At 58.8% G+C, this 10213-nt stretch overlaps 1 protein-coding gene across 3 annotated transcripts in view; it reads left to right on the forward strand.

Moving 5' to 3' along the window:
• BIN3 (bridging integrator 3) overlaps positions 1–9687 on the forward strand; it is a 55812-nt gene extending 46125 nt beyond the window's left edge. The window contains exons 8-9 of one of the 3 annotated variants that reach the window (XM_056508706.1): positions 2185–2319; positions 8434–9687. In XM_056508706.1, coding sequence (XP_056364681.1) covers positions 2185–2319; positions 8434–8580 — 282 coding nt within the window. In that variant the 3' untranslated portion in view covers positions 8581–9687. The remainder of the gene's footprint in view (positions 1–2184; positions 2320–8433) is intronic. The other 2 variants (XM_056508707.1, XM_056508709.1) reach the window with 2 other exon arrangements.
• The last annotated feature ends 526 nt before the right edge of the window (positions 9688–10213 follow it).

Consider the following 10213-nt stretch of genomic DNA (forward strand, 5'->3'; position numbering starts at 1 on the left):
ACCAAATGATGAATTTGCTCCTTTGCTGGGTGATTCCAGCCATTCCCAGCCTTTCCCATTCCCAGTCCATGCCATGCCCTGTCCCTGTCCCATTCCTGTCCCTGTCCCAGCCATTCCCAGTCCATGCCATGTCCCTGTCCCAGCCATTCCCAGTCCATGCCCTGTCCCTGTCCCAACCATTCCCAGTCCATGCCCTGTCCCTGTCCCAGCCATTCCCAGTCCATGTCCCTGTCCCTGTCCCAACCATTCCCAGTCCATGCCCTGTCCCTGTCCCAGCCATTCCCAGTCCATGCCATTCCTGTCCCTGTCCCAGTCATTCCCAGTCCATGCCCTGTCCCTGTCCCAGCCATTCCCAGTCCATGCCCTGGCACTGTCCCAGCCATTCCTAGTCCAGTCCATGCCCTGATACTGTCCCTGTCCCAGCCATTCCCAGCCATTCCCAGTCCATGCCATGTCCCTGTCCCAGCCATTCCCAGTCCATGCCATTCCTGTCCCTGTCCCAGTCATTCCCAGTCCATGCCATGTCCCTGTCCCAGCCATTCCCAGTCCATGCCATGTCCCTGTCCCAGCCATTCCCAGTCCATGCCATTCCTGTCCCTGTCCCAGTCATTCCCAGTCCATGCCATGTCCCTGTCCCAGCCATTCCCAGTCCATGCATGTCCCTGTCCCAGTCATTCCCAGTCCATGCCATGTCCCTGTCCCAGCCATTCCCAGTCCATGCCATTCCTGTCCCTGTCCCAGCCATTCCCAGTCCATGCCATGTCCCTGTCCCAGCCATTCCCAGTCCATGCCATTCCTGTCCCTGTCCCAGTCATTCCCAGTCCATGCCATGTCCCTGTCCCAGCCATTCCCAGTCCATGCATGTCCCTGTCCCAGTCATTCCCAGTCCATGCCATGTCCCTGTCCCAGCCATTCCCAGTCCATGCCATTCCTGTCCCTGTCCCAGCCATTCCCAGTCCATGCCCTGGCACTGTCCCTGTCCCAGCCATTCCCAGTCCATGCATGTCCCTGTCCCAGCCATTCCCAGCCATTCCCAGTCCATGCATGTCCCTGTCCCAGCCATTCCCAGTCCATGCATGTCCCTGTCCCAGCCATTCCCAGTCCATGCCATTCCTGTCCCGTCCCCAGGGCCGTCTCTCCCGCTCCCCCTCCCTCTGGAATGGCACCAGGATTAGTGGCAGACATGAGCCAGGCTAGGGTTTCACAGCCCACCCCCTCCTGCCCTTTTCCACTCCATCCCAGAGACATTTCCCTTCTCCCCACGCTCTGCTGGGAGGAGCCAGCTGGGTGCACTGAGCTGAAGGTCACGGTGACAGGGAGGGATCCTGGAGAGGGTGAGGGGACAGGGATGTGGCCAGGGACGTCCTGAGCTCTGGGTTTATTTGAAGGAGAGAAAACACAACTTCTCTGGGTGTCCTGTGGTTTTCCAGGGTCAGAGTGTGGGTCCTGTCCGGGTCCCCTCCATTGAACTGATCCATTGAGGTCACTTGGATCCACTGGGTGCCATTGAGAAGTCACTTGGGTCTCACCAGGTTCCATTGGATGGTCACTGCAGTTCTACCAGGCTGCATTGGGTGATCCCATGGATCCCTCCAGATTCCATTGGGTGATCCCATGGATCCCACCAGATTCCATTGGATAATCACATGGATCCCACTAGATTCCATTGGATAATCCCATGGATCCCACTAGACTCCATTGGATGATCCCATGGGTCCCACTAGGCTCATGGGATCATCCAATGGAGCTGGTGGGATCCATGGGACCATCCAATGGGATCTGGAGAGATCCATTGAATCATTCAATGGAATCTGATCCATGGGTCCCACCAGATCCCATTGGATGATCCCATAGATCAGGTTCCATTGGATGATCCCATAGATCAGGTTCCACTGGATGATCCCATGTGTCCCCCCAGATCCCAGTGGATGATCCCATGGATCAGATCCCACTGGATGATCCCATAGATCATGTTCCATTGAGTGATCCCATGGATCAGGTTCCATTGGATGATCCCATGGATCCCAGTGGATGATCCCATGTGTCCCCCCAGATCCCACTGGATGATCCCATGGATCCCACTGGATGATCCCCTGTGTCCCCCGCTGCTGGTCCCACAGCCCAGCCCAGCAGTGCTGCCCGGGGCTCCCCGGGGCTCCTGTGCCAGCTGTGCCCTGTCCCCAGGCCCGGGAGGAGCTGCGCCCTGTCAGGGAGGATTTCGAAGCCAAGAACAAGCAGCTGCTGGAGGAGATGCCCAAGTTCTACAGCAGCCGCATCGACTACTTCAAACCCAGCTTCGAGTCGCTGGTCCGGGCCCAGGTGAGGCACTGCCCCCTCCTGCTGCCTGTGCTGTGCTGTGCTGTGCTGTCCTGTCCTGTGCTGTGCTGTGCTGTCCTGTCCCCCCCTGTCCTGTCCTGTCCTGTCCTGTCCCCTCCTGTGCTGTCCTTTCCTGTCCTGTCCCCTCCTGTGCTGTGCTGTCCTGTCCTGTGCTGTCCTGTCCTGTCCTGTCCCCTCCTGTCCTGTGCTGTCCTGTCCTGTGCTGTCCTGTGCTGTCCTGTGCTGTCCTGTCCTGACCTGTCCTGTGCTGTCCTGTGCTGTCCTGTCCCCTCCTGTCCTGTCCTGACCTCCTGTCCTGTCCTGTCCTGTGCTGTGCTGTCCTGTGCTGTCCTGTCCCCTCCTGTCCTGTCCTGTCCTGTCCTGTCCTGTCCTGTCCTGTGCTGTCCTGGGCTGTCCTGTCCTGTCCCCTCCTGTCCTGTCCTGTCCTGTCCTGTGCTGTGCTGTCCTGTCCTGTCCTGCCCTGTCCTGTGCTGTGCTGTCCTGTGCTGTCCTGTCCCCTCCTGTGCTGTGCTGTGCTGTCCTGTCCTGTCCTGTCCCCTCCTGTCCTGTCCTGTCCTGCCCTGTCCTGCTGTGTCTGTCCATGGCTCTGTCCCCCTGGAATGCCATCCCTTCAGTCTGGAGTCCTGAGCTCAGGCTTGGTTATGTTTGAGGTGTTTGGGCTCCTGGGACATCTCCCCACAAAGGTTTGCAGGAATAACCAACAGCTTTCATTGCCATCCTCCTCCTCCTCCTCCCTGCTGCCTTCCCATCCCCTCAGGCTGCAGAGGGGCAGGGCTGGGACCCCCCCAAGCTTTGGGAACCCCTGGCAGCCCATGCCAGGGTGACCCAGCCCTGGGAGGGAGCAGAGCCCACGGCAGGGGCTGCTCCCTGCAGCGCTCTGTGCCCAGGTGTGCAGCAGCAGCGCGTGTTCTCTCACCTCCAGCCCGGGGAGCCGAGCTGCCAGCGAGCTGCCTGCAGGCTGATTCACCTAGCAGATGGTGCCCATGCTCCCTGAGCTGCAGGGTGGGTGCTGGGGATGCTGTTCCTGCTGTTCCTGCTCGGGGCTGCCTGTTCCAGCCCAGAATAACCACAATTCCCAGACCCACCTCAGGGTCCTGCTGGCCTTTCCCCCTGCAGACCCCTCTGTGGCTGAGAGCTTGAAACCTGAGTGTTCTCTGCCCTCTGCAGGGGTTTGTGATCCCTGGGTTTCTTCAGACAGCAGCTGTGCCCCTCTGCCTTCCCATCATTTTGTGTCTGTCCCAATTCCCCAGGAATTTGGGGTGAGAAGGAATTTGGGGTGAGGAGGAATTTGGGGTGGCTGTGCTGTGAGCAGGGAGCAGCAGGGGCTGTTTGTGCCACTCTCCACTCCTCTCCCTTGGGAATCCTCTCCTTGCTCTCCCATCTCTCTGCCCCGCCTCTCTTCAGGTGAGGAATTTGTCGGGAAAAGCGAGTGAAATCCCGTTGTGAGCACCCAGAAAGGCAGTGCCACAACAAGGCTGAGCATCCCTGGTGTGGGCTGGGCTAGAGCTGCTCCCAGATGGATGCAGCTCCTCCCTCTCCACCCCCAGGGAGAGACGCTGGGAGGAGAGCTTGGAGTGTTTGTGCTGTGCCCCCCTGGCTCAGGAGCTTTTTCCCACCAGAGGGGCTGAAATAAAATGGAAAAGGAATGTGATTTACCCAGGGGGGTGAGTCAGAGGCGAGCCAGGAATAGCAGCAGGAGCCCTGAGCCAGCGTTGGCACCTGGCTGGGCAGGGCAGTGGGAGCATCCCCAGGTGGGAATTGCCCAGCCTGCCCTCCCTGAGCTGCTGGGGGCTCCTGCTCCTCCATGGAATTCCTGTTTCAGCCTTTCCTGCCTCTTCAGGAGGGGGTGAGGCTGCAGGTGCATCCCACAAGGAGAGGGCTGGGTGGGGTGGGCTGGCATCAGACTGCTCTGGGTCAAACCCCCATCCAAAAGCAAAACTGTAATTTTATTTATTTATTGGCCCTCTAGGAACCCAGGGAGTCAACACAAAATGTGTGACAGTGAGCTGGAAAGGGAGACTTGTTCAGGGTGTTGTATTTGGGGTTGTTTCTCCCTGGGTCAAACTCTTCCATCCAAAACCAAAACAGTGTAATTTTATTTATTTGGAACCCAGGGACTTAAAAGGACACAAACTGTGTGACAGTGAGCTGGAAAGGGAGACTTGTTCAGGGTGTTGTCTTTGGGTTGTTTCTCCCTGTGTCAAACCCCCATCCAAATGCAAAACTGTGTAATTTTATTTTTTGGAACCCAGGGAGTTAAAAGGACACAAACTGTGTGACAGTGAGCTGAAAAGGGAGCCTTGTTCAGGGTGTTGTCTTTGGGTTGTTTCTCCCTGTGTCAAACCCCCATCCAAAGGCAAAACTGTGTAATTTTATTTTTTGGAGGAACCCAGGGAGTCAAAACAACACAAACTGTGTGACAGCTGGGAAAGGAGCCTTGTTCAGGGTGCTGTGACTTTTTGGGGTTGTTTCTCCTTGTGTCAAACCCCCATCCAAAAGCAAAACTGTGTAATTATATTTATTTTTTGGAACCCAGGGAGTTAAAAGGACACAAACTGTGTGACAGTGAGCTGGAAAGGAGCCTTGTTCAGGGTGCTGTGACTTTTTGGGGTTGTTTCTCCTTGTGTCAAACCCCCATCCAAAAGCAAAACTGTGTAATTATATTTATTTTTTGGAACCCAGGGAGTTGAAAGGACACAAACTGTGTGACATTGAGCTGGAAGGAGCCTTGTGCAGGGTGTTGTATTTGGGGTTGTTTCTCCCTGGGTCAAACCCCCATCCAAATGCAAAACAGTGTAATTTTATTTTTTGGAACCCAGGGAGTTAAAAGGACACAAACTGTGTGACAGTGATCTGGAAAGGGAGCCTTGTGCAGGGTGTTGTATTTGGGGTTGTTTCTCTCTGGGTCAAACCCCCATCCAAAGGCAATGTAATTTTATTTATTTTTTGGACCCCAGGGAGTTGAAAGGACACAAACTGTGTGACAGTGACTTGGGAAGGGAGCCTTGTGCACAGTGCTCTGACTTTTGGAGTAGTTTATCTGTGGGTCAAACCCCCATCCAAAGGCAATGTAATTTTATGTATTTTTTGGACCCCAGGCAGTTAAAAGGACACAAGCTGTGTGACATTGAGCTGGGAAGGGAGCAGTGCCTCCAGGGGAGCACAGGGACCCTGTCCCCAGCACCCCCAGGCTCTGACCCTCCCATGGCACAGCTGGGTGTCCCCTGCTGCCAGGACGTGTCCCCAGCTCTCATTGCTGCAACATTCAACACCAAATTCTTCCCTCCACCCACGGGGCCCAGACCGAGCCAAGAGAGGCAAATATTTCCCTGGCTGGGGGCTTTGAAGTGGCCACATGGAGATGAAAGGGGGAGATTCTGGAGCTGTGAGGCGTGAACAGCACTTCCTTCCCCCTCTGGGCTTTGTTTCCCAGCTGGAAAAGTGCAGATTCCTCTGGAATTTGGTGGGACTGGGGGAGGGTGAGGCTGGCAGGCAGGGGGAGCCCAGGCTGGCAGTGCCCACGGGGATGTTTTGGGCAGGGCTGCCCCAAACAGTGGCTGGATGTGTAGAAAATGCAGGGAACACAGAGTGCCCAACAGGATTAGTTCAGGACAGGTGGGCCCAGGGCCTTGGCTCAGGCTCAAAGGCAAGCTGGGGTTTGGTGGGATGGGGATGGAGCACATGGCACCAGAGCTGGGAAAGGGCTGGGGTGGCAGGGGCAGAGCCCTGTCACTGTCACTGCCACTGTCAGTGTCACCAGTTTGGGGGGCACCCCCTCCCTGGGGGTTTTCACTCAAATGGAGAAATCAGGGGAGGGGGTTGGTGCCACTGGGATTTGTTTGGATTTAGCTTTGGGAGGCTTGGCTGGCAAAGTGCAGCCAGCTGGGGGAGAGGAGCATCCCAGGGACAGCCACCTGCCCTTGGGGACACAGGATGTCACCAAGGACACCCACCAGGCTCTGGGGACACAGATTGTCCCCAGGGACACCCACCAGGCTCTGGGGACACAGGGTGGGTGTCCCTTGGGATCAGTGGCTGTGGGATGTGGACAGAGGGGGAGCAGCCCCAGATAATTCACTCTGCTCTGCCTGTTCAGTCCAGTGTGGATGCTGGGGGACAATCCTGGGGACAATCCTGGGGATAAATCCTGGGGGACAATCCTGGGGACAAACCTGGGGACAAACCTGGGGACAGTCCTGGGGGACAATCCTGGGGGACAATCCTGGGGACAAACCTGGGGACAAACCTGGGGACAGTCCTGGGGGACAATCCTGGGGGACAAACCTGGGGACAATCCTGGGGGACAATCCTGGGGACAATCCTGGGGACAATCCTGGGGGACAATCCTGGGACAGTCCTGGGGACAAACCTGGGGGACAATCCTGGGACAGTCCTGGGGGACAATCCTGGGGGCAATCCAGGGGACAAACCAGGGGACAATCCTGGGGAGAATCCTGGGGGACAAACCTGGGGGACAATCCTGGGGGACAAACCTGGGGACAATCCTGGGGGACAATCCTGGGGACAATCCTGGGGACAATCCTGGGGGACAATCCTGGGACAGTCCTGGGGACAATCCTGGGGACAAACCTGAGGAAAATCCTAGGGGTCAATCCTGGGGACAATCCTGGGGACAAACCTGGGGAACAACCCTGGGGTCAATCCTGGGGGACAATCCTGGTCAAGGAGAAATCCTCAGGAATTTCCAAATCCCGATGGGGACACAATTCCAGAGCCAATCCTGGGGGACAGTTGTCCCCAAATTCTGGGGAACAACCCAGAAATCAATCCTGGGGCATGAATGTCCCCAAATCCTGGGTGACAAGCTTGGGGACAGTCCTGGGGGCAGCATCTCCCTCCAGGATTCACTTCAGGGCACGTTTTCCACGCTGGAGCTGGCAGTGCCACGTGGCCACGTGTGACTCCAGGCTGGGGACAAGGGACACTGGGGGCTGTCCAGGGCCCTGCTTGGCACCCCAGTCCCCCCTCACCCTGGCACTGCAGAGGGATTTGGGGTGTTCTTGGCCTCTCAGGGGTTTCAGAGGATGTGGGGCTGTGCTCTGGGGGCTGTGCAGGGATTTTGGGGGGCCCTGCCGGCTCAGCCCTGGTGGGGCTCGTTAGTCTCAAACGAGCTTTGCTGTGTGGGGAGCAGCCCCGGGAAGGGGGTTCAGGCTGGAATTTGGGGCTGCACCATCCCCCTGGGAATGCCCAAACCCAGCCTGGTTCGGAGCTGGTCTCCATGGAGACCGTGTGTGTCTGCTCCGGAGATGGGGAAGGGGGACAGGGCTGGGGGGGCACAGTGCACCCCAATCCCTCCCTAAGGGGCCTGGGGGGTGCCCAGGACAGGAACCAGGAATCCTGCAGTGCCGGGGGTCCCACAGGCAGCTCTGGGGGTCCCACAGCCCCCAGGGGTCCCACAGGCAGCTCTGGGGGTTCTGTGGCACTTGGGGGGGTCCTACAGTGCAAGGTGTGTGGTACCCAGAGGTTCTGCAATTTTTGGGGTCTCACAGGTAGCTCTGGGGGTCCTGCAGCACCCAGGGGTCCCACAGACAGCTCTGGGGGTCCCACAACACTAGGGGTGGGGGTCTCACAGCCCTGGGGGTATCCCAGGCAGGGCTGGGGGGTCCCAAACCCCCCAGGATGTCCCAGGCAGGGCTGGGGGGGGTCCCAAACCCCCCAGGGTGTCCCAGGCAGGGCTGGGGGGGTCCCAAACCCCCCAGGATGTCCCAGGCAGGGCTGGGGGGGTCCCACAGCCCCCCAGGATGTCGCAGGCAGGGCTGGGACCCCCCTGTCCCCCCCCTGCAGCCGCCCCGCTCCATCCGCCCGCGCTGACCCCGCTGGAGATAATTGGCGGTGCCAATTAACGCGTTATTAACTCCCCCCATCCTCATCCTCCTCCCCCTGCTTTGCCGGCCGTGCCCCTCGCCCTGCCCCGCGGGGAGGTGACAGCGGTGGCACCGCGGGGACAGGGGCGCTGCGGGTGGCAGCAGATGGGGAAGGGCAGCGCGTTGTTAGAGCGCGTCTGGCTGTAATTAATCCGGGTGGGCTGCGGGGGAGACCCCTCCCTCCCTCCGCAATCCCGATTTTATCCAACAGGTTGTGTACTACACCGAGATGCACAAGATTTTTGGGGATCTGACGGCTCAGATCGACCGGCCCGGGCTGAGCGATGAGCAGCGGGAGAGGGAGAACGAGGCCAAGCTCAGCGAGCTGCGGGCGCTGTCCATCGTGGCTGATGACTGAGGGAGGCCGGGCCAGGGTGGGGAGGGATGGGGACCCCCCCCCTGCACCCCAGATCCCATCCCAGGGATGGACTGGAGGGGCTGGAGCTGCTCCTGCCGGGGTTTGGATCCTCCCTGGCGCTCCACGAATGAGTTTTGCCTTAAATTTTGGGGCGTGGAGGAGCAGGAAAGGGAGGGATGTGCTGGGTTTGTGCCTCCCTCGGCATCCCCGGAGGGTGTGCCCCCACTCCTCCCCCTCATTCTGTGCCTTAGGCACCCTCAGGGGAGGGTAAAATCACTCCAAAAAAATGACTCAAATCCCGATTTTTGAGGCACGGAGGAGCGGACGATGCTCCCTCTTTTCCCAGCAACGCTGCAGCGGAGCTGGGGGTGCCGAGGGTGGGGACAGGGGACCCCAAACCCCGGAGCAGGGACAGGCGGGGACATCCCTGAGGGAGACAACGCAGGCAGGAGCAAACTGGGGAAATGCCACAGGGACTCGGTCGCTTGTCCCCAATAAAGTTTCGGGCAGCGGGGCCGGTGCCACCGCCGGGGCCGTGTCGCTGTCGCCGCTGTCGCTGTCGCTGTCACCGCCGGGCCACTGTCGCCCTCTGCCGCCGCCCGGCCGCCACTGCAGGGGGACACGGCGGGCTTGGGGTGTCCGGGGAAGGGAAAAAAAACCCGGGAGGGGCGCGAGGAGTGGAGCTTTCCAGGGAAATTCAGAGAATTTAAGGATAAGGAGGGGCTGAGTGCTGGATGTGGGTGGGATAAGGGGGTGGGAGCCCACCCTGGAGGGGCTCTGGAGGTTCTGTCTCTGAGGACACACAGCTCCAGGCATCGGGGACACCGTCAGCGCCTCTTGCTGCCAGGACCTGGATTTGGGAGCAGCAGGCTGGAAATGGGGATGGAGCCCCTAAAACCAAACCTTCCCTTCCCAGCTGAGCCCTGGGAATGCTGTTCCCAGTGCAGGAACACTGCAGTGCCCCTGAGAGCATCCCGTGCCAAACTCCTCCCCAGCTCCATCCCTCCCTCTCCCCCTGGCTGTTCCTTCCCAACCACATCACATGCCAGGCCAGGTTTAAGCAAAATAAACCCAGTTGCCACGGTTACCCAGAGCAGGGATGCTAAATATACAGAAAATGGATATTTATAAATATATATATATTTAACTGCCACGCACAGAGCCCGTGAGCTCGAGCAGGGGACGATCCCCCCCACAGGATCTGAGCCCTGCAGACCCCAGGGTGGCAAAAATCCATGGTAGCCCCTCCTTGACCTGCAGGTGTTGATTCCTGCCTGGATTCAACCTCACCTGAACCCACCTGGTGGCTTTTTCTGTGTCACTGTCACCCTGTGTGGCACCTCCCCAGCATCCTGCACCCACAGATCCCACAGATCCCACAGATCCCTGCTCTCCCAGCGCTCAGGAGAGGGATTTCCCCCCACAGAAACTTAACCCAGGGGTTCACTCTGCGGTGGTTGGGGAGGAGAATTCCACCGTTGATAGTGAAGTGGATAATTGCCGGGTTTGGCACCACCCACAGGATGCCGGAATGGGGAGGGAGAGTTAACCCAGCCCTGGGCGAGGTCAGCGCTCACCTCCAGCAGCAGAGGGGAGACCCAGGAGCGGCAGTGGGGCCATCCCAGGATGGGGA

The sequence above is a fragment of the Oenanthe melanoleuca genome, chromosome 22, assembly GCF_029582105.1.
Source record: "Oenanthe melanoleuca isolate GR-GAL-2019-014 chromosome 22, OMel1.0, whole genome shotgun sequence".
Taxonomy (NCBI): Eukaryota; Metazoa; Chordata; class Aves; order Passeriformes; family Muscicapidae; genus Oenanthe; species Oenanthe melanoleuca.